The sequence below is a fragment of the Corvus brachyrhynchos genome, unplaced genomic scaffold, assembly GCF_000691975.1.
Source record: "Corvus brachyrhynchos isolate BGI_N302 unplaced genomic scaffold, ASM69197v1 scaffold83, whole genome shotgun sequence".
Classification (NCBI taxonomy): domain Eukaryota; kingdom Metazoa; phylum Chordata; class Aves; order Passeriformes; family Corvidae; genus Corvus; species Corvus brachyrhynchos.
In genome coordinates, this window is record NW_008238464.1 from 4,802,961 (window position 1) to 4,829,378 (window position 26,418).

At 39.6% G+C, this 26,418-nt stretch overlaps 1 protein-coding gene across 3 annotated transcripts in view; it reads left to right on the plus strand.

Moving 5' to 3' along the window:
- LOC103617607 (opsin-3) overlaps window positions 1–26,418 on the plus strand; it is an 87,487-nt gene that overhangs the window by 54,050 nt on the left and 7,019 nt on the right. For 2 of the 3 annotated variants that reach the window (XM_017737082.1, XM_017737084.1), the window contains exon 4: window positions 5,964–6,197. In XM_017737082.1, the coding sequence (XP_017592571.1) occupies window positions 5,964–6,197 (234 nt within the window). Of the gene's footprint in view, window positions 1–5,963; window positions 6,198–11,604; window positions 23,348–26,418 lie in introns of those variants that run through there. The other variant, XM_017737083.1, reaches the window with a different exon arrangement.

The following is a 26,418-nucleotide window of genomic DNA, read 5'->3' on the forward strand; positions in this document are numbered from 1 at the left end:
ATAAGTGTAAATGCTTTGTAGAGGCAAGGCCCATTGAATTCTAAGGTGACCCAAAACAGATGTTTCTGTTTGCTCTCCATTTCCACAGGACAATACATCTCCTCAGCGTTCATTTCTTTTGAGCTTAGCCACCTAACTGCTAACAAAGGAGGCATTTATTTTTTATGCCAGCGAGCCCTCTTTTTCCAGGATTGCCTATTTTAAACAACAAAGTATTTCATCCCCCTTATTATTAATCTGTACAGTACTGGTTCTGGGGTAGCTCACACTGAGAAATAGATTACTTGAAGTGTCTGTTTCCTACAGCTTTTTAGAACTTTACATGCCTTGGAGGTGTGGGGGTTTTTTTCTCCTTTTTTCCTTGTTTTTGCTTGAGGACAGAATCCACAGAGATGGGAGAAAAGAAAGCTCATTATAACTGATGTTTCAGTCACTGCTTAGTCTGACTGCAAGGTTTAGCAGAGGTTTATTCACACGGATGAATGGAGACCATATCTGATTTTCTTCTTTTAGAAATGCAACAGAGAGTTGACTGGTTCATGATAGAAGATGATCTTTTTCCAGCTTTTTCCTCTACTGCAGCTTTTGCATAAAAAGTCTAGATCCCTTCTGTTCATTTCAAGAAGTGGTAGTAGACTAAATGTTCAAAGATTGGCAGACTTCCCTCCGATGATTATGAATATTTTATTTGTGTCTGATTTTGGTAGTACTGTCGAATACTTGATCATGTCAAAACAAGCACTTACAGCCGATACTGAAAGATGCTGGTGGCAACAAACACTGCTGCTCATAAATAGTCTTTTCTTCACTGTGCAGTTCTGAAGTAGTGAAGTAAACATGCTTATATGAGTGTAAGATACACAAATGCAGATCCAGGAATAATGTATCAGCCGTGACGAGAAAAGCACTTTGTGCCCTGTTTCCACATTGCTTGTTTAGAGTGAGCTACATAAAGGATGTTTACAGCATCCACTGTAAATAGGTACACAGAATATAGTAACTGATACAATTTTCTATTGTAATAAATAGTTGGAGAAAGAGAAAGTGACTTGAAGGACAAAACATGCAAACAGGATCCTTGATTTCTAAGATGTTGTGATGTACATGTTCCCTGCTTGAAGTGGCTCTGGATGGTGCATAGTCTCTCCATCTAGTGGTTAGATGGATGGGATTCCATATATCCTTCGTAACCTTTCAAGATGTTCACAGCTGAAAATGGGTGCAGTTAAAATAGGAAGGAAATGCTTTATGAGAAAAAGCACATAGCTATGTTAATTAAGGAGGAGAGACGATGGTAAATGTGAAAAAGAAAACACAGGGGAATTTGAAACAGTCAGCTTAGATGTTCAATGCTGAAGCCTCCCCTTCTTAACCCATAACTTTGGCCCATCTCCCTTGCCTTACATATATAAAAAAACCCAGTTTGCCCATGGATGATGGGAATATTTTGGACTGACTGGATTTGTGCCTCTGATACTGTGGGCCTCGCAGTTGCCTCACAACCTCTATACACAGCCATCCTTCAGGTCTTTCCTGGCACCTGTGCCTTCTTCTAAGTAGATGAAGTGCCACCACTATTCTCTTTTTCCCAAAAGTCATGCCCAGGTAGATCCAGAGAGAGCCAGCAAGGGGCTGCAGTAGGTCAAACTTTTGACTCTGGAGCACAGGAAGGGGCAGGATGTTCCCTTAGGCAAGGCACTGCTCAGGGCTCTTCTCCATATGAAATTGTGTGATGGCTAAGAAAAACATTTAAAGCAGTAAATCTCTGACCAGAGGCAGGTAGCTGCTGTCTTCTTTTGTCTGGGCTGGAAAGCCCCATTGTTTAGCCTGACAAAACCCCATGGATTCAGCTGTTGTTGCCATCTGGCTGCTCCCTCCAGGAACAGGCTGACTGAACCAGTTGACATGGACAGTGATGAGGTCTGGACTGACACCTGCAAAGCCTAAATTGGGTAACCAGAACCTGTTACCTTAAAATCATTTCCTATGGCACATAGTCCTATTATTATCTTCCCTACTATTGTAAAATAGTGTTTATATGTTTGGAAGGTTTACTTGTCTTCTGCAAGGGCAGACCCATTATCTTTTCTCTTTAAGGAGAGAACAGACCTGTTCTCCTTAGAGGAAGTCAAGCTTCCTCTAGGTCATGCCTTTTCTCCGGGTCCTTGTTGTGACAGGCCCACATATTTGCCTGCATCCGGTTTGAGGCTGTTGTGTCTCCTTGCAGAATACCTGTCACAGCAGATATTTTGAATCCTTTTCTTGAATCTCCAACCTAACAATCTCCAAAGTTACAGCAGAACTCTTTGCATCTTTTTACTAACCCTCTCCATATCCATATTGTAAGCTCCTCTTTTCTTTGGTTTGTGACTGCTCCAGACTTTGACCAGTGCTGTTGAAATTTTATATGCTCTGCTCAGAGCTCCCCAGTTTCATCTTTTCCAAAACCTGAAATAGCAATGCAGCCCATCACTTGGTGAGTGATATATCTGCTACCTCTTGTCAGATGTGGATGCAGCTTTTGAGGTCAACCAATCAATGTGTCACTTGGGCTCCTTCTGAGGACACTTCTACCGTGCCAGCCTCCTCACTGAATGCCACCGTGGCTTCTCCCATGCTCTGTGGCCTGTCACATCTAATGTACATGCTCAGCATGCTGCCCTAGTCATCTAAGTAGTGGTGTCTTGTGTGCCAGATTGACTCGAAGAAAGTGTTGAGTATATGTGAGATGCAGCATGGCTACAGGGCAGATCCAGACCAGAGCTAATTGTGCCACTATAATGGTCAGTGCCTGAGATTAGACAAGCTTGCCTGTCGCTGCCTCCAGCTGAGTTCTGAAAAACCAAAACATTTCTTCTACTTCCCAGGATGAAAGTAGGAGAGAAACACTATTTTCTCATTAAAGTCCCTCAACAACCAATCCCCCAACCTTCTTTTCTTTAAATACAGTGGTTTCCCAACATTTATACTGCCAAATTTGGCAGGAGATGATCTTTGTCCCAGAGAAAACAGCTGTTTACAGCAAACAAGTTTTTTCTGGCCATCCTACATAAGTATAATCTGATCCCAATTGGCCAGTATTTCTTGTGCCATTTTAAAATGTGGTTTAGATCTTCTAAGTATTTTAACTTTCTATTATATATACCCTGTATGTTCACTTTTAGACAGAGATTTATAAGCTCAGCTATTCTAGAATATTATTTGAATCTATTTTTTCTCATCACTATCTGATACTCTGCTGTCAGCTGGATATCCAGGGAGCCATTTCCATTTGACTACTGAAAATACAGTGTAGCAATTGCATTAAATTGTCCAGTAGTTTTAAAATAACAAAATTATTTTAATGTTAAAACGTCTACTGCTTTTTCACCTGAAGAAGTGTAATCTTTCTGTAGGTTCCATGAACCTGAGTTATACTTTGCTGGAGGCCATCCAGCACCTATAAACAGACAATTTTTAAAGATAACACCTTCTAAAGGTAGGCTGCAAAACTGCGAAGGCAATGAAACCAAGAGTGTGTGGATAAATATGGTACATGATTTCAAAACTTCCCTTCCTAAGGAAATGAGCTAAGGACGTGAAAGTGGAAGGACACATGCCAGAATCATGTCCATAGTCACTCTAGTTTTAGACATCTTTCCTTCCTCTGCTTATGGTCTCTATTTTGTCTGTGCAGAGGGTAAATTCTTGCAAACTCTTCAGGACACATATCTAAACATGGAGCAAAAACCTGTTGCCTGATCCCTCCATGTTTATTGAAGATCTTCATCTGTGGATGCCATGGCTAACTGGGGCTTTGCATTCCTTGGTTAATATTTAATTTGTAGCCTAGCTGCAGCTCACATGGGATCCTGGATTCATCAGTCAGAGAAATTTACCATTAGTCATGAAAAATTTAGTTCAAATAAGCAATACAGGATTGGACCATTATCTATTATTTATCCTTTTTTCGAGCTGAATTATGGAATGAACAGGTTGCATTCTTATAAAAAAAATAGCCCCGAGTCTTTTCAGAAAGGATCGAATTTATTTTGTAATTGCCTTTTTGCAGAAAATCATTAAAAACTAGACAGGAAAGATACTTACTAATTTTGTGCAGACTAAATTTGTGTGTGTTTTATTTACAGGAACATTTCCACTGGAACTCCAAATAGAACCAAGCACTCTAGAAGCCTAGAGTCATAATGAACTAAAAGAAACTGTAACCATATTACTTTGCCTTCATATGTACATTATACAGTCACTATTATGTGTTTAACTCACAATCTGATACATAAACACATATGTTATGCAAAAAAATTCACACTACAAAGAGCTAGGAAAAGCTCTGACTATTTCCTTGGCATGTGCAAGGTATGTGTCATGTAACAGCAAATTACATTTGACTGGGATGGTTGGTAGCTTCCACCTTTAACTGGGCTCTATTCATTTACCTGCATCAGTTTAAACCTATTGATTTAAAACTTTATTTTTTTTTTCATTTGATTAGGTAAAGTTTGGATGTGTTCAATTACACAGAGCTGCTTTTTTGCTTATTTATGTTTGTAGTTTTACATGGGCTTAATTCCCTTGGGTACAGTTTACTCTCAAGTGCTGCATTCAAGAGTCAAAAAGACAAAGTGGACATAAATTAGGTTCGGCTGAGTACAAGGCTCAATCAATATAGTTTAAACATTTGAATAGCTCCTGAAGTCCTGCTGGCATGTCTGGGTTTGCTGCAGTAAAGCTGAGTAAACCATAACCTCAGGAGACCAGTGTGCTGAGGCTCCATCTAAACTCAGCAGAGAGAGTCTCTAAAATTAACTTCCTTGCAGAGCTTGTTTTTGATTTTTAGGGAATGAGCTTGTTCCTCATTGTTACCGCCAATGCACTCAGCTGCCCAAACACTGGAAGAGCATTCTGTAGTTGTCTACAGAAAAATGTATTCACACCAAGGCTTAAAGATAAAAGTTGGCTGTTATTTTAATATTAAAGCTTTATCTTAGAACTCTAGACTCCCAAAGGGCATGATGCTTCAGTCCAGAACAGATTAAAGGAGAGTACATTTTGAAGCAGAGATTATAAATACTTCCACAGCAGAGTTGGACTTGCCCATACACTGTAAATACTGGCAAATTCATGGTAACAAGACAGACTCTTGTACCATCCCTTTGAAACTGCTCCTTTACATCTGCTTTTCCTGTTTAACCAATTCTACTCCATTTCCCCAAAAAACCCAATGAACGTCATCTGCATTCAGCACACTTTTTTAAGAGCACAAACACCTGTTTCTGATCATTAGCAGGAGTGAAGCCCTTTTATCAAAATGGTTAAGTACCTGGAAGAAATATTCTAGAAGAAATGAATCCTACCACTTAAAACTTCATCAAGTGAGTCAGCAAGGCTTCTCTAGTGTCCCACTTCAAGCATGACCATGACTAACACTATGCCAGGCCAGTTGGGGCTTTATCTAGTCTTGGAAACATCCAAGGACAGAGACACTAAGCAGAGGCCTAGCATTGCTCTGCTATTTCCACACCCTTAACAGAGAATACTTTTGGTGGTTCAGATGTGCTATGTAAAGCTTCTTCGTCTCAAGAAAGTTCTGTGTACTGGAACAACTTGAATGAAAACATGGTACATTCACACAAAATTCCATACCTTAAAAGCAACTGCTGGTGACCTAATATTGTTAAGGACTAGATGCTAACTTTGTCACCTTTCTGCATTTGCTCCAACCTCCACTGGGACTCTGGTTTATTCTGGCATGCAGTGTGGTCTCTGCAGAGCTTCCCCTAGTGCCTAATGGAGATGAAGAAAGTCTTTTCACTGCATTCAATCAATTTTGGGTTTGGGTTTGTTTTGCTTCTAGAACTACAGTGTTGATTGTTATTGCTGATCCATGACCAATAGTCCCAGGTTGTTAACACAGTCAATCCAACAGCTCTGCTTGTTAAATTTTATCTTTTTTCACCTTTCCCTAGGTTGGAAAAACCCACAAGAATGCTGCCCGCAAAAGAGAATACCACGTCCTGTTCATGGTGATCACTACAGTTATTTGTTATCTGGTGTGCTGGATTCCATATGGGGTTATAGCATTACTTGCAACATTTGGTAAGCCAGGTGTTGTGACTCCAGTTACAAGCATCATACCTTCCATCCTAGCAAAAAGCAGCACTGTTTGCAATCCCATTATCTACATACTTATGAATAAGCAGGTAAGATGCATACTATTTTAAAACTGTATTTTCTTCAGGGTCCATCAGACATTCCTGACTACTGTGACTACCAATACTATTGATGTATCTTTAAGGACATTGAAAGCTTGTCCGAACAATACTACTGGAGTCTTGGGTTAGAAGGGTTTGCAAACAGCAGCATATTGCTAGATAGGACGAATAGAAAAATGTTTGTTTACTGAAATTGCTTGTGTTCTTCTGAGGGCACACTGGGTATTAATTTGTATCCTTATAAATACCTCTGTATTTATAAGAAGAATACTCAAATATTTGGTGAGGTTGAGGAGGGGGAGGAAAAACGGACAAGAAGACAAAGGGACTTCATGACCTTGAAAATAAAATAAAGGCCACTTGTAAATACCATTTTCATTATAGATCCCCTTGAAACCAAGTATCATTGCAGTTACCATTTTTGTGGACATCTACATCCTTACTATTCAATTCACAGGTCAACTACATGCCAAAATAGATAATGAATTTTGTCTCATGAGCACCAAGGCATGTTCTAAAATGCCTACATCCAGTTCAGGTCCCTCATTCCTGTAAATGCCATTTTCAGTACTCAGAAGTGAGCCTCCTAATGTTTCTGTGCTGACAATTCTGACTCTAAAGTTTGATAATGGTGGATCTGGAAGTTTTAAAAGTGTTTTGTAGTAGGAAATCTGAAGAAGACACATAGTTTATGAAAACTTCTTTTTATTAGATTATGTTAGAGGTTGTTCTCTGATTTCTTTCTTCACTATATCCATTACATTATTTCAAAGCAAGGAAATCCCTTTTATCTTGCTCAGTGTATGCTGGAGGCCACCCTTAGTATTTATCAACAGCAGCATTATATTATTATGGAGCTGAGACAAGGGAAGAGTTAAAGGTAACAACATTATATTCAAGTTTTGCCACAGCCTGAGGTCGTTCTTGGCCTGCTTCATCTAACCTAAAATTCTTAAACAACAAAAGAGCCCACTCTTGGAGTTTGAGGAAAAAATCCCCAGCAAGCTGTAAAACCTCCCTGAAATCAGAAGGAAAAAGTTCTACTGCCTTCCCCAAGACTGGGGCTTCGTTTCCAAGGTCTACTTTGAGCTGACATTGAAACAAATAGAACATGCCATTTGAAAAGTGTTAATGCCGAAGAAAACCAGTAACTTTTCCCCCTTACCTTTTATGATTCTTATGAAAAATTCTCAACAGCAGCATCTGTCTTGCTTCTTTATTCTCTGAGCACTTTGACTGAGGTCCTTGACTGAGAGGTAGTCTGATTGTGCTGTGATCACTGGAGCAGGTTATATAATATTGATAGCAGATACATTTGGCATTGTCTTTACACATGGAGGTGTGATGAACCACCCTGAAGAGGAGGATCTTGGTCAGACTGGAGATAGATACTTTTTACTAATGAAACTGAAATGATAGCTAATGTGCAGCATTAACCTGCAGCTCTCCTCTGCTGTGGCACTGTGTATTAGCAGTGAAAAGAATTGGTTTTAACTGACACTGAGAAATGTGCTTCACTCAAAAAGATGAAACCCATCCCTTTGTCTGTTCCTCCTTTCAGAACAGGAACAATAGTAATACCCCCATTCAATGCGTCACTGGTATTCTTGGCACCTCTGTAGTTGTTCTCACACTTTCTTGTAAATTTAACACCTCAGGAAAAGAAGTTTTTAATCTTCCCAGCACTCGGCTTTCCTGGTCTTCATGCTTAGCTGAGAATTGCCATGGAAGGCTGGTGCCTCCCAATACAGAAATTATCTGCCTTCATTTTTCACAGTCCTCTCTTTACAGATGTGAGGTACCACGGTAGAGTATTTACTCCTGCACCTTATAAATACACAGAACATACGGCATAATTTTTAACTCTCTATGCACAAGTCTTTTTGCTCTGGGAAATGCCCTGAAGACTGTAAATTGGCATTGGTTGAATGCAGCTGTGGTGTTCGCTTCCAGCTATCATAAATCTGTGTGGAGTATTGTGGAACCATCAGCCTCTGAGTCAGCTTTAAAACTCATCCTGGAGAGCACATCTTTAAATTAACTCTCAAGCAGTCCCTGAGTCACTTTCATGAGCCTGGAAATAGAGAGGAAGAGTTTTTGTCTTTGGCACTGCCTACTGCACTGACCTGAGGTGATAAATCATTGAGGAAAATAGTGAATTTCTTTCCAGCTGCAGGAACTCCCTCAGATGGGATGGCATGAGGTGGGCTGCTGGCCTTCTTCCTGTGATATGCTCCAGGAGGAGAGAGATGCACTGTTTAATCTGGACTGTTACTGGGCTGATAACATGCCAGGCAGACATCAAGCTTCATTGACAAAACTGTAAAGCACTAAACTGCTTGAGACCAAATGATGGTGGGGTGAAGCTGGAGGAGAGAGTAGAGAAGACTCCATTTTCCCTGTTCTCTCTTTATGGAAGGCTCTTTTGGCTCTTGGCAATATGACTGTGTGTGCCTGGGGCAGCTTCCCCAAAGGTCAGGCCCCAAAAAGACAGCACACATCCAAGTAAGCTGGGCAAGGTCAGTGTGCTTACTCTTTCACAGTGTGCTTACACAGCAGTCCTTTATAATTAGATATTTAATGTTGTTGTGCAGATTTCGTTTCATCTTATCCTACCTCTCTCAGTGTCTCTTATTCCCATCACGCATCCCTGTCAAGTTCCCATTGTGCAAACTTCCACCCATACAGCCACCCCAAACAGATTTTTAATGACAGCTTCAACTACCTTCTTTTCACCATGGCAGTGCTGACAGAAACCTGCTCTTTCACGTTACATGCAAGCAAGTATAAAGCATTCACCCAGGAGACAGGGAGTTTCCCTGTAGCCATGGGTTTACTGCTGAGGAGGTGATCGCTGAGAGCATCCTGCTTTTGTGTGTTCCACAGAACAGCACAGGAACCCCAGCATAGAAGAGCTGTCTGGCTGGTATAACTGCACATGAGGATATACTGCACTGAGAGCCAGGGATTATTAGCTGGATAACCTAATGGTGTGGCAGCTTCAGAGGTTAACCTTGTTTTACACACCAGAAATTCATTTTTTATTGATGTAGAAGTCAAGATGTGAATAATAAGTGTTCAAGAAGGTGTGGTTATGGATGAGATCACAGTGAGATCGTTATTTCACATAATTTGAAGATGGCACTCAGAGAAAATAGAAATTTGCTGCATTGCTACTGACAGCCAAATTTCACTCAAGTTTTAACCTGTATCCCTTATCGATCTAGAGAACCAATTGTTTGAAAACTACGAATCAGATTACAAGTTACAATCTTTGCTGATGCAAAATAGCCTTGCTCCACTGCAGCTCATGAGCTTTACACTAATTTCTTTCAGATTTTAATCACACAGGTAGTGTACCTAAGTCTCCCTGGAATACTGAAACTCAGGCTAGCGCATCTAACACTCTATTGCATGTTACAATTGGAGAAAAAGTCCACCTAAACCATGTGATCAGTAATGTGCTATTTCTGGTGTCAGAAAAAGCCTCTGAGCAAAATGAGGAGGGAAAGTGGGAGGCAAGGGATGCATTAAATGTGAATATAAGTCCCTGATTAGTGATTTGATTTCTAGTGTCTGTCTTCTTGTATTAAAATCATTGCACTTCTAAAAAATAGGTGACCCTGTCATTTTCCCCAAGGATATTGAGAAGTGATGCTGAAAAGAATATACACACTTACTTGAAAGTCATTACTACCGTGACCTTTCCTAATTTATTGTGCAATGGGGCATGATGGGTAAGGGAGAAATTAGGGAGAAAGAATGAAAAAACTAAGCCAAGTACAAAGACTTTTTTTTATCTGAGGAGATTTGAATAATAATGATAGTGATGTACTTAAAGAGTGTTCCTCAATGGGACCTGGGCCCAACATCGCCCATCAGACACCTCCCAGGCACCTCTGCTATGGCTGTGATGGTCCCCAGGAAGCTGTGCCACCTCCACCCTCCTCTTACCTAATGAGTGGCTTGTTGCTCGGGCCAGCCCCCTCTTCTGAGGCCTCTGTGGAACTTCCCAGATGAATAATAAAGAGTCTTTCTGTCCTTAATAATAATGTATTTGTTCTCTGTATACGCAGTTTTCTAGTAACACTTTTCAGTCCTTGATCTTACCTTTTGCCCTGAACAGGAAGAAATGCATATGAGCTTTGGGAAAGGGAGATACACATGATTGTGATAAAAAAAAAAACCAAAAAAAAAACCAACATTTCTCCACTGGCTGTTCTAACAGCTATATTTTCAGTCATTTTTCATGGGGTATTGTACAGTTTTCAGTATCTCCAACAAAAGGTAATGGCTTTTTTTTAAAGCTGGAAGAATACGTGGATAAGTTAACCCTGTGTTTTTTAAGCTGCTCATTTTCACATTTGGAAAGCTAATATATTTTAACTGCATGAGAACACAAAACTACGGATCCAGAAAGACACTGTGCAATTCAGGGACAGTTGTGCCAAACCACATTTTATACATAAATTGGGACACATCTATTAAGTCCTGCAAAGAGACCATGTTTGCTTCGTTCAAACCTTTGAGAGGTTTGTGGGCTTACCATAAGATATATCTTGTTGCAATTTTTCATTAAAATTCACATAGATAGATTTCAATACTCATTATCTGGATTTTTTCCTCTCTTCACTGGTAGCTAAGCTGTCTTTGAGTAATTAATAGTCCAAATAGAATGACACACCCAAGCTCTTCAGTTGAAAATAGGTCAAGTCAGAATGATCTCTTACTGCAGAATACTCCAGTGTAGTACAGCTCAGAAATGTTTTGACTTTATTTCTCTGCCAACATGTAGTGTTATGACTTTTTAAAGTAGAGGGGCAAAGAGAAGAAAGGTTTCAAGGGCACCTTTGCTGCTGTCATAAGGTATAATTGCATTTCACACAGTAAGTTTAAAATTACTTTAGGATATTCTCTCGCAGGTCGTGACAAAAAGATCAGGTGAATAACTTGGGCATCTAACTAGGGTCCCAAGGAGCCCTAGCCAGCCTTCATGCTGCCCCAGGCTACATCCTTTGATACATCTGTCTCTGTTGACATGTTCTGCCTGTCCTGGACTGGCTTCAACATCACAGAAGGGTTTAGAACTTTCTTCTTCTAGACCCAGGGAAAAACTAGGAAGCAGGCAGCCAGACCACCTCTCATGCAAGCAAAATACTGAATAAAGTTGAAAACTAATACAGAGGAATTAAGAGAAACACAGGATAAGCACATGTGTTTTAAACTATCTAATGATTTTCAGCTTATGGCTAGGGAATGCGCTAAGGGAAATGACATTCAGTTAAAAGATCCTCCTGGAAGACACAGAAAGTGAAGAGCAGCAATATCTCTTTAAATCTTGTATTAAACAGCATCTAATATGTTATTGTCTCTTCTTATATTGCTCTTTTCATAGCACCAGAGAAACATGAGGCTTCACAGAAGTGGGAAGAGACCTCCACATAAGGCAAAGGAAATGAGTCAGAAACCAAGGGGGAAATGCAGTGAGCAGGGTTTGTAGCAAAGACAAGGGGATCCTTTCTTAGTCTATATCCACTCTGCACAAGCAAACAGGCATTTCTGAAAGGAGAAGAGAGGAGACTTCAAAGAGAGTGAAGCTGAGGAGTCAAATTTGCAGTGACTAGTAGTACAAAAGGAGAGAAGGAGGGTCCAATATTGTTTGGCATCCTCATCAAAGATATAGGGGGATTGCATGCACCCTCAGATGACACCAAACCTAGTGGTGCCCTTTATGTGCTTGAGGGAAGGGATGCCATCCAGAGGGACATTTACAGGGTTGAGGAGTGAGCCTGAGCAAATGCTATGAAGTTCAATGGGATCAAGTGCAACATCCTGCACCTGGGTCAGGACAACCACCAGTATCCATACAGAATGGGGAATAAATGGACTGAGAGCAGCTCCGCTGAGAAGGACTTGGCAGTACTGGTGAGTGCAAAGCTGGACATGACCTGTCAATGTGAGCCTGCCGCCCAGAAAGCCAACTGTATCCTGGGCTGCATCCAAAGCAGCTTGGCCAGCAGGGCCCCTCTGCACTGCTCTGCTGAGACTCCACCTGGGGTACTGCACCCAGCTCTGGGGTCCCAGCACAGGAAAGACATGAACCTGTTGGAGCATGTCCAGAAGAGGGTCATGATAATGGTCAGAGGGCTGGAAGTCGTCTCCCCTGGAGAAAGGCTTGAGGGAGTTTGTGTTGCTCAGCCTGGAGTAAAGAAGGCTCAGAGGAAATCATGTTGTGGTCTTTCAATATTTGGAGGGGGTTTATAAGGAAGACAGATGAAGACTGTTCACCAGGGTCTGTAGTGACAGGAAAAGGGGCAATGCTTTTAAACTGAAAAATGGTAGATTTATACTGGATACAAAAAAAAAATATATATTTTTTTAGAATGAGGATGATAAGACACTGGAACAGGTTGTCCACAGAAGTGTTGATATCCTGTGGATACCCTGAATTGTTCAAGGCCAAGTTGGACAGGGCTTTGAGAAACACAATCCTGTGAAAGATCTCTGCCCATGGCAGGGTGGTTGGAACTAGATGGTCTTTAAAGGTGCCTTCCAACCCAACCCCTGATAACATTCTATGATACAGGAAGTAATCTTGTCATATATTTCTTTTTTCTTCCACTTATTCTCTAAACCTGGATGGACTAACTTATTTATTCAGAGGTTTAAGCGATCACTGTAATTTGGAATAAGCTCCTAGGCATGATGCGAGTAGGCATTTTGTTATACTTGGACCAGCCAAATTTCAAAACAAAAGTATAGCTGTATCTCAGTTTAGGAGGTCATGTCTACTCTAGTGCATCTTCATTGTGATTAGCTTAGAGAAGAGGGAGCATTGCCTCAGCTGTTTCCTGACAACCTTGTAGGCAATGCTGGTCAACAGAAGGGGTCACAGTCACACTTATCCTCGTGGAGACAGGAAAATAAATCAGCATTACCTGCAATGATTGAGTGACAGGAAATTTACATTGCTGCCTGTTTGACAGCTAGCAAGGAAATAGCTGTAGGGGAAAATTTGACCTCTAGAATCATTGTCACTACCCAACAGGCAATAAAACAACAAACTGTTTAAGGATGCAAAGAAATTGTAGGGTTACAGATCTCAACTTTTTCTCCAGTACAGGGAAAACAGGTTCAGTCAAATAGTTTGCCTTTGCCTATCATGATCAGCCTACAGTTGTGCTGGCAATTTCAGAACTTCCTTTACAATCAGCTGTTTTTCATACACTTCCACCTGTAACTTTAAACCTGCAGGGTAGATTGATAGACAGGTGGAAGTTTCCAGTATTCACAGCTTACTGTAGAGCAAGAAATGTGGTATGTTCACAGCTAAAAAAAAGGTGTTAGGATTTTTGTAAGCAAGGTCCCTTGGTAGCCTGTTTGCTCTTTCAAGTAGACATCATGGGAAGCTCAACCAAAGTGGTGTTTCTTTGCTGGCTTCACAGGTACATCTGTCCTCAAGGGAGAGTCTGGATCATCAAGAGCTCAGCCAGTCCTAAGAGAAATACAGGGGGAACAAAGGAAGAAATGTTAGCAATTGTGCTGTTTCTCACTTTCCATTACTTCAGTGTGATCTAGAACTTGGGTGAAAGCACTCGGCAGTTTGTTTGCTTTTTTTTTTTTTTTCTGAATGGATTTCCAAGTTTGGTGTGGACAGTTAAAGTCCTACAAAGGTATAGGTGAACCACAGGTAGTCTAAACTTGAGCTACTCTTCAAAATGGCATCGCCAAGCCACACTGAATGGATGTCACAGGATCTTCTGTTGCAATAGTCTCAGCTGCAATGGCTGGTCAGGGATCAGACTCAATTTCAGCCTATGCCTTGGTTTGGTTAAGGTCAAGCATTAATTTAGCCTCAGAATTCCCCATTTCAATTCTAATGTTTCTGTTTTTCTGTAATACATCCAAGTTTTATAAGTAGGACTCCAGTTAAGTATTTGGTACAACTTACCATTTCAAAGCTGAATGCAAGCATAGGTCAGCTGAAGAAAACAGAATGCAACATTCTGTAATGCAATGCAATACAACATACTAGATAAACTAAGAATTTAGTTTCTTTATGAGGACAATCAAATTCAACAGATGAAAAAGAATTGAAAAAGCAAGTGTAACCCTGGCAGTGACAGAGCCTCTAATTTTCTTCTTCTGTTCAATAACTGAGTAATCTTTTGTCATGTGGCAGTGGCATAATACTAAAATTTTATTCAGAGCAGGACATTTTTCTCCATATTGTGTCACTTGAGATTTTTCTCAGTTTTACTGTGTGTACCAGGCATATCTTTGCAGTCATATATCTTAATACAAATTGAAGCAACAATCATTTCAGATTAGATGGATGGAAAAAAACCAAAATGAGTTTTCCTAGACAGAGAAAATTTTTCAGCATTTATGCAACCTCCACTAAATAAATATTTTTAATTGGGTTAATCCTTGGTATTCTTGTAAAGCATATGATTGTCATCATCCTAGTCTTACCACAGGAGAGATTTAAGGATTAATGGTTAGTGCTCAAACCCTCATGGACTTGCTTGAAAATTCTAATTCAAATCTGTAAAACTTTATTTTACGATTTTATCCTGATGTCCTTCTTCCTTCAGGGAAAAAAATCTGCTGTACTCAAATAAATAATCATTGCCATAGTATGGAAAATACAATATAAAACTGTACTGGGCCTGTAAAGACTAATCCCCTTTTCCTTTTAAACTGTATCATTTAATGCAATTCAGAAATCTGACTGTGTCCAAATGAAAATAAATTTGAGGTTCATTATCTTTTGAAGTAGAAGCTGTTACAGAGCTTTGTTCCTCTGATGTTTAGTATAATAACTGCTCTCAATTTATTTGTAGCCAGTTTATAAACCTTTATTCCTCAAAAAGCCCTTCTTCTTTGGTAGTTGTCTTTTCCTTATACTGGGGCACCCTAAGTAGATAACTTTCTATTCCCACATTGCTAGTGTGAACTAGTTTAATTCTTTTCATAATTTCATGTTCAAAACAATTATTCAAATTCTAATTTTGGTACTCATGCTTGGAACTGGGTATTTCATTTGGGAAACTTTTTAGGCATTCACTGGATGTTAGTAGGGAACCAACACCTCAGTGTAGTAGGAGTTATTTCTTATTTCTGTCTTGTTTGCAGTGTTTAACTCTTTATTATTATTATCTTCAGAATCTGAAATGAAAACAAGAACATCAGCTCTACAGTGACTCCTTAAATCCCTTTATCTAAATTAGAACCAGGTTTTCAGAAATGGGTGTATAGATATATGCAGGGGTCCACTACAATAGGTACAACTATTGTATACTGAGTACTTTATGGATGACCCTGCTTCAGATGTAATGTTCTAACCCTTTAGGGAAAATACTTGCCCAAGACCTTACAGCTCACCCAGGGCTTTACAGGACTTCTGTGTTTGCTGGCTTTAGGCCAACAGGAATATACTACAAGTAGGATGCAAAGGTTAACCAGACATTCATATCACTTTTCACCTTCACTACTCTTCGCTTCTCTCCCAGCGAGCACCAACTTCAAAAACCAAACACTTTTTTCACTTGTTAGTCAATTTCCCAGTAAAGACTTTTCTCAGTGTAGTATGTGGCTTCTTCAATATTAGAGAAGCTGTTAATATTGCCAATTTTAGTTTCAGCAGGGAAAATAAAAGGACATTTCAGCCCAGATCTCCTTGCTTAGGTTTTTACACCTTGGTTCCTGTTAAAAGTATCTTCAATGAAAAACACTGTCCTTCACCCAGCAGATCAGGCTCTCTTACCAGACTGCATCCCCCATGTGCAGGGACAGCAGTGGCTCAGCAAGGGGGAGGAAATGCAGTGAATCGTAGCCCAGCCCAGTGATCTAATTTATAGGGGAACAGTCAGAATGAAGCTTACAGGAGAAGTGTCTACGAAGGATGTCTGGACTTCAGGCGGCTCTCTTGAAAGCTGTTTATTGCACAGGCGAAGTTACAGCATTTCAGGGAATGGGTATCCAGAGCTGCCAGCTCCAGCTTGTAGGCATACCTGAAGCCACCTTCTGTTCAAGTTACAAAGCATTATATACTTTCTTTGCTGAGTATCTTAATACATAACAACCAATAAGCACCATACACAATACCTTTACATTTGCCTATAGCCTATCATAGCTACTACCATCACCATATTATAGTCATTATTATCCAATCACAAGAGTAAGTAAGTTATAACTTAAGCTTACAATGGAAAATTCTCAGACCTTTCTTCTACCTGCCACATCGATAGGTCTTATTTGCCTGTGATATCTCTCTTTTTGGTAAAAATGTTTTCTATTTACTTATGCTCTTCTTGAGACTTATTTACTTGGGGAAAAACATGTCTTTGTTTGTAGTCACATACCTTTGTCCTAATCATAAAAATCTCCTTCCAACTCAACTCATCTCCCACCTTTGCCTTCTCAGTTATTCAGTGATCACTGGTTCAGCAAAACATCTTTTACTCTATATCAAAACTTGCTTTCATTTCTATCTCATCCTCAGTTTCTACATTCAGAGATCTTTCTGCCAAGCCTACATATCTGTGAAACTTTCTTACCAAACTTTCATCCTCTCCAACAGAAACTGAACTATAATTCCATAAAGACATTTACCTGTAATTGGATATTTTGACAGTCTGGAGTTTTGTCTGGAATTTTTTGATAATTTCTTTTGGTTTTGTTCAATATAAGAAAGAAATTATAGAAGAATTAAAAATTCTGTCATAACAGAAATTCTGATTTCTCAACCCAATGGGTTCTGTTACTGCATTTCTTACGCATAAAACCAAATGATTGCTACTAAAACACAGTCACAAATCAAACCCCTCTTGGTAATTTCTAATTCTGCCTTGGGTAAAATCAATACCTAATTGCCTGCAAACCAAGATAAAAGTAAAACCCAGGCAAGATTTATTTCTTATCCTTTACACCCACCACTTACCACACTGCAGCTCTCATTCCTTGAAAAAGTGTGAGCTCTGTAACAAGTGCCCTCATCCAGCAGTAGAAATCTTCTCTGGCTTAAAAGGTTCTTCCAGCATTCCCATTTCAGAGAACTTCCTGTATCTCATTCATAGCAATTGATGGAAATATAATTTTGGACAACAGAAGCAACAGGGCAGGTGGTAAGGAAATCTGGGGGAGGAGGAGGCTTGTAAGAACCTATGTTTTAGCCAGAGGTGGAATTAATTAGTGCCAAGGAAGAATCAGTAGGTAAAAAGCCCAAGAGCTGCTGAAGTTCCTCTGTGTGTGTGTGTGTGTGTGTGTGTGTGTGTGAGACTGTTAGCAGAATGCAAGTGTGACCAACCCTCAAGCAAAAAGATCCTGAGAAATTCACTAGGGAAGATAGTTAGTGGTATTTTACTACAAAAATCACCTCACGGAAATAACACTTTGGATTTCCTTGTGCAGTGTTCTGGGTCTCAGCCTTAATGGAACTCTGTAAGGAACATCTGGAAGATCTCTTTTCCCTAAACACGTGTTACATACATAGCCAAATATAGGCAGTTCATAACCTACCACAAGAAAAAACCCAAACCAACCAACCAACCTCCCCCCCACACACACACAATAAGATCACATTTCTACAAATATTTAATAGTACTATATTCATAGCAAGATTGGGGCAGGAATATACCAGCATAAACCGATCACAGTCAGCTGGAGTCTTTATTTTAATCCATTTGGGCTGATCTAGACTCCATGGTGGAAGAACCAAAAATACAAGAAAAAACCGGGTCAGCAGAACAGCATATTGACTGCAACTAAATACATAAATTTTTCAAGTGTTAAAATACTTCTCATTGTTATGCTTTGAACTTCCAGCAAAACAGGAGTTATTTTAAAAAGATCTGGAATCACTCATCCCGTATTACTGTGGTAATAGACCCTTCATTTCTCCTCATGAAGTAGAATGTTACTGTAGGGACCAGTAAATTTGCTGCTGCCTCTGTTAGTCAGGGTCCATCAATCACACTGCAAAACCCTAAACAATTCTAACTTATGAAATAAGAATAAGAAACAGAAGCAGGATTCATTTTGTTGCTATTCACTGAAGTTCTTTGCCTGTTCTTATTCCAAATGTTGCTTTAGGAAACTCTTCTGAAGTTTCTGTTAGGTAGGAGGAATTAACTTCACATGCTACTCCTATTGTATACTGTATGTGGTTTATTAGCTCTGTGTAAGGCCAAGGAGGAGCATGTGTGAGATAAATATGACAACTGGTCTGTTTTTCCTGCAGTGATAAACCCATTGACAACAACCATGTGTAAACCAATGTGTACTGAAGACACAGTAGCATTGTTAATATCTGCTTTCCTGTGCATAATCAATCCCTTTGAAGTTCAAAAACCACACTGATTCCATTGAAGCATGGGCAAAGGAAAGTTCCTCCCCGTTTCCTCTGACAAAATAACTATCCCCACTATATGATCCCCTCAGCTTTGATTTCTCACTTTGTTAGCTTTGTGTGAGATCACATGATCCACAGGGACTTAATCTAAAAGGAGTATTTTAAAACAATTATCTGAATAGCATGCTGCAACCACGAATATAAGGCAATATTCCTCAGACATGGTATATGCTCTGTTGTTTCTGCTTTCCTTGCTTTTCTACCATGGAACAACTCTGTTAATATTATTTTGGTAACAGCTTACATGTTTTCTTCTCATCTCTACTTCTTGGGATGCTACAACTGCTCATTAAAAATGCCTAATGTCCTGACAGCTACATTCTGCCCTGTGCATTTGTGAAGTCTAAATTAGATCCATCAGATAGCTTATAATTTCATTTGTATAAATGAAAACAAGCACTGGAAACAACTGAAAAATAACCCAATACTTCCAAAGAGGAATATTGCTAAGGGAGAAAAGTAATGTTGCTTGGTCCAGTTGGAAGCATCAGCTAAGACTCCTATCCCCTTTACTGAAAAAGCAGTCTCAGAAACAGGTCCAGAACAGAACCTTCCCCACTTTTCCTTTCTGGTCATCCGTCTTCTCCATACTCAGGATACAGCATTTATCTAAACCTCCTGGCTCATGTGCCTCATGGGCAGTAGGGCTGGGCCTAGGGGCAGAGCTCTGGCACTTTAAGCTTGCCCAAGACATATATTGCATATTTCTTGCCTTAACTTGCCCAAAACTTTTCATGCTGTCCTTGTCTTTGTCCAAAGTGTAGATACTTTAGATAGAGAATGCCGCCTAGTTTACAAAACAGCAGACAACTCCCAAGTCATGAACCCAAACTTCTTGAGGCACATTCATATGGTTTCCTAGAACTACTATCACTAAGTGATGTTTAAAAGATAACACAAAGCCTTCTAGATTTATACAAATCAAAACAATCCAGAATCACCCAAACCTCTTCCATTAGCAACACTCCCACCCCCCATCCCGAGGGCCTTACCTGCACAGGAGACATACCTGCTGCACATGGTAGCAGTAGTGCAGGATACAGCCAGTACAACATATCCACCAGTGCTCCAGGACTGGGGGTGGAAGAAACCTACCTTTTAGAAGGTGGAGCAGCAAAATATTTTAATCAGGCAGCTCAGTTGCAGTCAGACAACTGTCTGGGAGCAAGGTAATTAACAGCAGCTGACACAGCCTGGAGTCAGCACTGGCAGTAATTTTCCCCTCTGGCTGCTTCCATAAAATCAAAGCACCTGTGATGCCAATTGCCTGCCCTCTGTAACCCCTCAGGGTTTCTGGAATCTTCTCACAAGCATATAAGGAGTTGATGTTGCAGTAATTATCCCCTACCTGTCAGCATCTTGGAATCAAGGCAGTATTTGATTTGTATTTGTCTATATGCAGAAACAGGTCACCAGAGGAAATTTGTTTTCCTATTTCAGTTATCATACAGATGACTATAAGCACATGGAGGAGGTTGTTTGGAGTGTAGCATTGTAACCCGGTCAGTCTTTTCTCAGTTAAATTTGTGGGATTCATTTGTTTGCAAAGAAGCTGAACTCCAGCAGAAGTCATTTTAAGATCACATCCCAGCACACTAAACCTGACAATAGCAGTATGAGCACCAACAGATGACTTGGGTTTCTCTCCAGATGTGCAGAAAAAAATGTAAGAAAAAATGCCAAACCCAAGGAAGTGAATATTAGGAAAAAGGAACAGTCCTGCTCATCTGTTACAGTACACCTAGCTGTTTCTTTCTATTTTCTTGGTGTTTTTCATAATTCCTTGTCTCTCCCCCTTTCTTCCACTTGATCTCATTCTTTACTTTTATAATTTTTAAGGATCCAGCAATCACACCAGCAATGATTTCCCCTGTGATTTGTCACAACCTACTTGTGCTGCGAGTTTTCTGGTGGCTATTCTGTCTCCAGTGTAAAAAACCCCCACTATATTACTGCATTAGAGTTACTTCCCAGTCAGTTTAATATAATCAGTTAATATTTTCATCAAACTAAATAAGCATTTACTTAGCTTATTTTTAGGAAAAAGAAATAACAGGGCACACAATTCTTACTTGCCTTGGTTATCAAGGCATGAAGTTCCACAGTCAGACTATACTTAACTTCCACAACAGTATTGCCATTTCTTTGAAGTGCATTCTCTGGAGTAACTTACTGGTGTAAAAAAGTAGAATCTAAAAAAACAAGGAAGGATATGTATATGGAGTAGACATTGGCAAGTTTTGGGGTGCAGCAGGTAAAACTATGCTGTTCTGATGAAGCAATCAAATTTGTCACACTGGTAAGAATAAGATACCAGGAAAGCTAGAACAGAAGTCCAAACAAACCACAAGTGTTAGTGCTCTGTTCACAGTAATTGATGCAGTCCCACAGTAAGATACTGTTTAATTGCTGCTGCCAGTGCAGTTACCTGCGGAAGGTGGTGGATGTGATTATAGTAAAAGGCTGGCTCTTCCCTTTCTTGTCTAGCTGTTCTTGTCATAGTATCACAGAATAGTTGGCTTGGAAGGTCACTTTTAAAGCTCATCTAGTCCTATCCTCCTGCAATGATCAGGACCTTCTTCAACTCGGCCAAATTGTTCAAGGTCCCATCCAATCTGACCTTGAATATTTCCAGGGATGAGGCACCTACCACCTCTCTGGGCAACCTGTTCCAGTGTTCCACCATGCTCATCATAAAAAATTTATTCCTTATATCTAGTCAAAATGTACACTATTTTAGAATAAAACCATTACTCCTTGTCCTATTGCTACAGGCCCTACCAAAAAGCCTGTCCCATCTTTCCTGTAAGTCCACTTTAAATACTGAAAGGCCACAATAAGGTCTCCCCAGAGCCTTCTCTTCTCCAGGCTGAAGATTCTAACTCTCTCAGCCTTTCCTCATAGAAGAGTGCCCAAGCGCTCTGACCTCTTTGTGGGCCTCCTCTGGATTTGCTTCAACATGGGTCCACATCCTTCTCATGCTGGAGGTCCCAGATCTGGATGCAGTACTCTAGGTGGGGTCTCACCAGAGTGGAGGAGAGGAGGAGAATTGCTTCAACAAGTTCATGCTGCAGTCAAGATAGCAAGTTGAATTAATCATCCTGAGATATGAGTCTTTCAGCCAGATCACAACAGGCAAGCTAATAATGCAGATAAACAGACCAAAATGCCTGTATGAAGTTTGACCTCTCAAGAGAATTATGCCCCTAAGAACTACTCAAGTGAAACACAGCTGGCTAAAAATGATAAAAGGTACCTCCAAAAAAGGCATGTTGTCGAAACAAAGGCAGTGCAATTTTGGGAATAAACCTGAAAATGAGTTGCCTCCAAGGCTCTCTGAGATACTATCAGAAAGGTAATGTCACACCTCCAATAGCTGTCCCTGCTGAAGAATAGTGTGTACAGCAAGATGTCCTCTGTGCCCCACACAATATAGTTCATGGATTTCCACCTCTTACTGAGGTACAGTTTGAATGCAGTGAGATAAGAACATCCTCTCTGATGTCACTGAGAGTGAAGCTGACTGGACATTTAATAGACACAATGCAATTTTCTTGTTCGTTTTTTAAATAGAAAAAGCGAAGTTGCCGGATTTCGAACGTATCAATTAGTTGTTTAATTTGTAGATCCCAGCATTCAGTTTATCCTCTAGTGTATCTCACTGATGTGAGTTTTCTGAGAGGTGTTACTTGTGTATCATGACAGTAACTAGCCCCTCAACACTGCCTGTTCAGGAGGTGGTGCAATACACAGGATAAGCTGCATGATTACTGCCAGGAGTGGACACAATGGCAATCCAACTTTTAATGGATGCAAGCAGGCTTGTAGTGATTGAGTTACACAGTACGTCATCACAGACTGAATGACAAGTTACATTTTCCCTTTGGTAAGTTGTTTTTCATTTTAATTAATAATTTATTAAAAAGTCTGTTCTTTTCCGTTAAACATGACACTGGATTCCTTAAAGGGGTGGCACAGCCATTTAGATGAAATCTACCAGGATTTAAAGTACACCACCAACTCATCAGAGCATGAACTCCATAGAGGGCTTGGCAATGACAAGAAATTTACTGCTCAGAAATTCACTGAGCAGTGTGGTGAATATATTCTCCCAGGGAATCCTAGCGCACCTGCTCGAAGGTACACATCTTCGCTTTAGAATAAAACTGGCATTATAATATTTGCCTCTTTTCTGTAGTTTACTGTGATACCTCCTTGTCAGATTAGCTGTCCATTTCCATTTGAGATTTCAATGAAATTGTGGGCAGAACTGACAGGCACCTTCCCCTCTTTTGTTCCACCTGCAGCTCAGTGAGATTCATTTATGGCAATATGAAAAGACCAGCACTCCTAAACAAATGAAAACAAATGTTTTATTTACAGGAAAAAATCTGTACACTGTGTATACATAAAAATATACAAAATCATAATAGAAAATATAAAAAGTGTTAAAATGTATACAAACACTGCTTAAAAATGTGACTCCTGTAAAATCTTAAGCTTTGTTATTAGAGTACACATTCATTTAAAAAAATCATCATACAAAATAATTCTCAAAGCTATTAAAAAAGTACACAGTCTATATTTGAATTGTTCAATGACTACGTATTTTAAGAGTGATGAGATGATATGAAAAAAGTAAGGCTTTTACACACAACTCTTATTTCAAGAACAAAATTTTGAATCTGATTGCTAAGCCAGAGAGAAGACATCTGCAGTGTCAAAATTCATTAAGTGGTTCAGGTATGCCCAGATATGGGATACTTTAAATTTCAAACAGTTAAATCAGGTATCCTCCTTGTGTGTGAGAGGATAGATGCTAGGAAAGATTCAAATCATTTTAACAGCAGGCTTCTGAATTACCAACTTCAAAGCAGAATTTCATTTAAATATGCATCAACTTGAGAAAGCGTGAAGGGAAAAAGAGTAACCATTTATTGTTGCAGTCAATGTATTTAATACTCCTTTCACAGTACATTTGTGTCACTGTCCAAATGGCATTTTCCATCCTTAAAAACTTCTGAAGAAAAAAGAAATTAAAAGCCCCACTATGTTTTGCTCCACATGTGTTTTGAACTCCTGTTTAATTCAATCAGTCTCTAAAATGACTGTGTTCAGTCTGTGCAACCAGTGAGTGTACACACTTGTCTTCATTAAAAAAAACCCAACAACTCTTTTGGTTTTCCTGATTTTGGCAAGAGATCTACAGCAACAAGTTCAGAATTTGGGTATCTTCACCAAAGAAAGTGTCTTGACCAAAGACAGGCAATGCTTACATTGAATTTGTACAGTGAGATTGCACGTTAGAGTGTTTATACCACCTCTCTCTCTCTCCAAAGGTACATCAAGGTAATTTCACTGAATTTACCAGAGTTTTTACAGCATAAAACTGCACAACAAAGTAAAAAAAGGTGTAGTAGTTTAATCCAAGGAAGGAGTGAGCTAGGAGTTTATGCTGAGGTAACCTTTAGAACTATAGAGAATGGAACAAGTAATTATTATTTTTCTAGCAAAAAGATTTTGGCTCAAAATGAGGCAAAATATTTCTTGTTTTTTTCTTGATTAAACAAAAGAATACCTTGATTTAACCATCCAAAACTGAATGCATAAAATGATAGAGCACCACAAGTCAGAAAAGTTACAGAATTCACAGTGGGGAAAGAAGAGCATAATTGAATTCAGCATAAACTCAGCGCATTTCCTTAAGCTGCTGCTGTGTTTCTGGTTTGTTTCAGTTAACTTTAACTGTTGTCCACAGCACCAGGGCACAGAAATGAGGCTCGATAGTGTTTGAAGGCAACTTGTTCCTACTTGTCAGTAGAACTCCATAAATTTAAAGCCTACAAGTGCGAAGGAGGCTCAGGGGCCCAATAGCAGAGCCAATTGCTTGGCTGATGATGCACCTCACAATGCACCAGGTTTATACAAACCTCTCTTCTCTAGGTGCTGTCCCACTCCGTGTGTGACAGCCACATGGGAGAGCTACGAAGCCATGCCTGTTTCTTTTCCCCAAAAAGCCCCATGATCTGGGTGAGAAAATGCACTTCCTTTCACATTGCTGTATTTAACAAACAGATCTAAAACCAGCACTCTCACCCATTATTTTTAGAAGATGCGTGGTTCAGTGTTATTACATATTGACTGTTTTAAATTTACTGAATATAGTTCTTTGCAAACATTTCTCTGCCCTCACAAGGCATGGGGAAATGCCCATTAATGTAAAAACACTTGAAGGGCTCTTATAAAAGCCAGCAATGCCAATGCCACAGAGAGTAAGAAGTGGTGAGAGGAACATCTCTGCAGGTCCTTTATGTTTCCCCTCTATTTCTGCCCCTTCCTCCCTTACAGCAAGTGGAGGGGAGCCCTCAACTAGCAAACACACTTGCGCCAAAAACTGAAGGAGGACAAGACAAGGTAGGAGAGAAAACGCTCTTTAAGCAACCACAAGGTGTTTTAACAGGCAAACCAGTAAGACATCACAGTGGAAACCAGTGTTAGAAAGCCGTGCCAGGCTCATTTTTTAAAGGTGGCATCACAGGTTGGTCTTCCTCATCTGTGAGCAAGCATTTGCAGCACAGCTCTGCAGCATCTTCTGAGGTGATGGTGCTACAGCACCCACATTTGCACTTGTGGAAGGAGGACTGATTGCCATATAAGTAAGGATATGGCAAAGAAAAAATTTTGGCTGCAAGGGCTTGAATGTGCAGTCCAGTGAACGAAAACTATACAGTCCATTTTATAACATCTCGGACCTGGTTCTACATTGGTATATAAATGATGTACTAAGTAGGTATGCTTAGCACTTATTACATGAAACTTTATAATTTGCCTTGCTCTGTATAATCAATAGCTATGTTGATTATTCTGACAAATTATTGAGGGAATAAATAATACTACATAATCCTGCTGTAGGTGGTTGAGCAATGCCGTTAGTATTCTTCTTCTGTGAAAATCAAAGTTAAAAGTTAGTGGTTGCAGGCCAGTCAAAGTGATTTTTTTCTTTTTCTTTTTGGAACTCTAGAATTTCCTGCTTATTGAAAAGTAGCATATTCACTAGTCTTAGAAAGCTAAACTCTCTTCCTTTATATTTATGTTGTAGCTAACCCAGGGTACAGCAGAGAGAGACATTTTGCACTGTTCAGACTGCTTATGTTTAGCAAACAGGGTACCAAGCATACGGAAAAATAGATTAGTTCTATGTAGGCTATCTATTCTCCATGCATTTAAATAACAATGTTATTAACTGCAAGAATAAAAGTTGCCACCAGACATAACATTAAAAAGAAATTGGTATGGACTATATCCAGAGTCCAAGGATAGTATGAGGAAAACCTATTAATTTTGATATGTACCAAAATGCCTTATGGACATAACTATCCATACAACACAGAAGTACAGTTATTAGATCATCCACAAATAATTCCTGTCAACAAGAAGAATCTTAAGATCATCATAAAGCCCAAAAAGAAGGTTAAGTCCTATGTGAGACATGTATTCTTCATTTTGAGGAAGGAAAATAATCCTTCCAAAAGATCCTTCCAATAATGCTTCCCAAAGATCTGAGTGAGAGAAAAAGGATTTTGTGACAATACTTACATTACAATTGAAGATGAAATAGTCATTACTATTGTTTGCTTTTTTTTTTTTTGCCTTTCTGGCAAAAGGCTTTTTCCTTAAGTCAAAACACAAAAAATACTTCCCACCACAACCAGTCAGCTATTCTTTTCAATCCCTCTTTGATCTGTCTGCTTTTTTACTGGATGGACATGAGTAGGATATAGCTGTGCTTTTGCT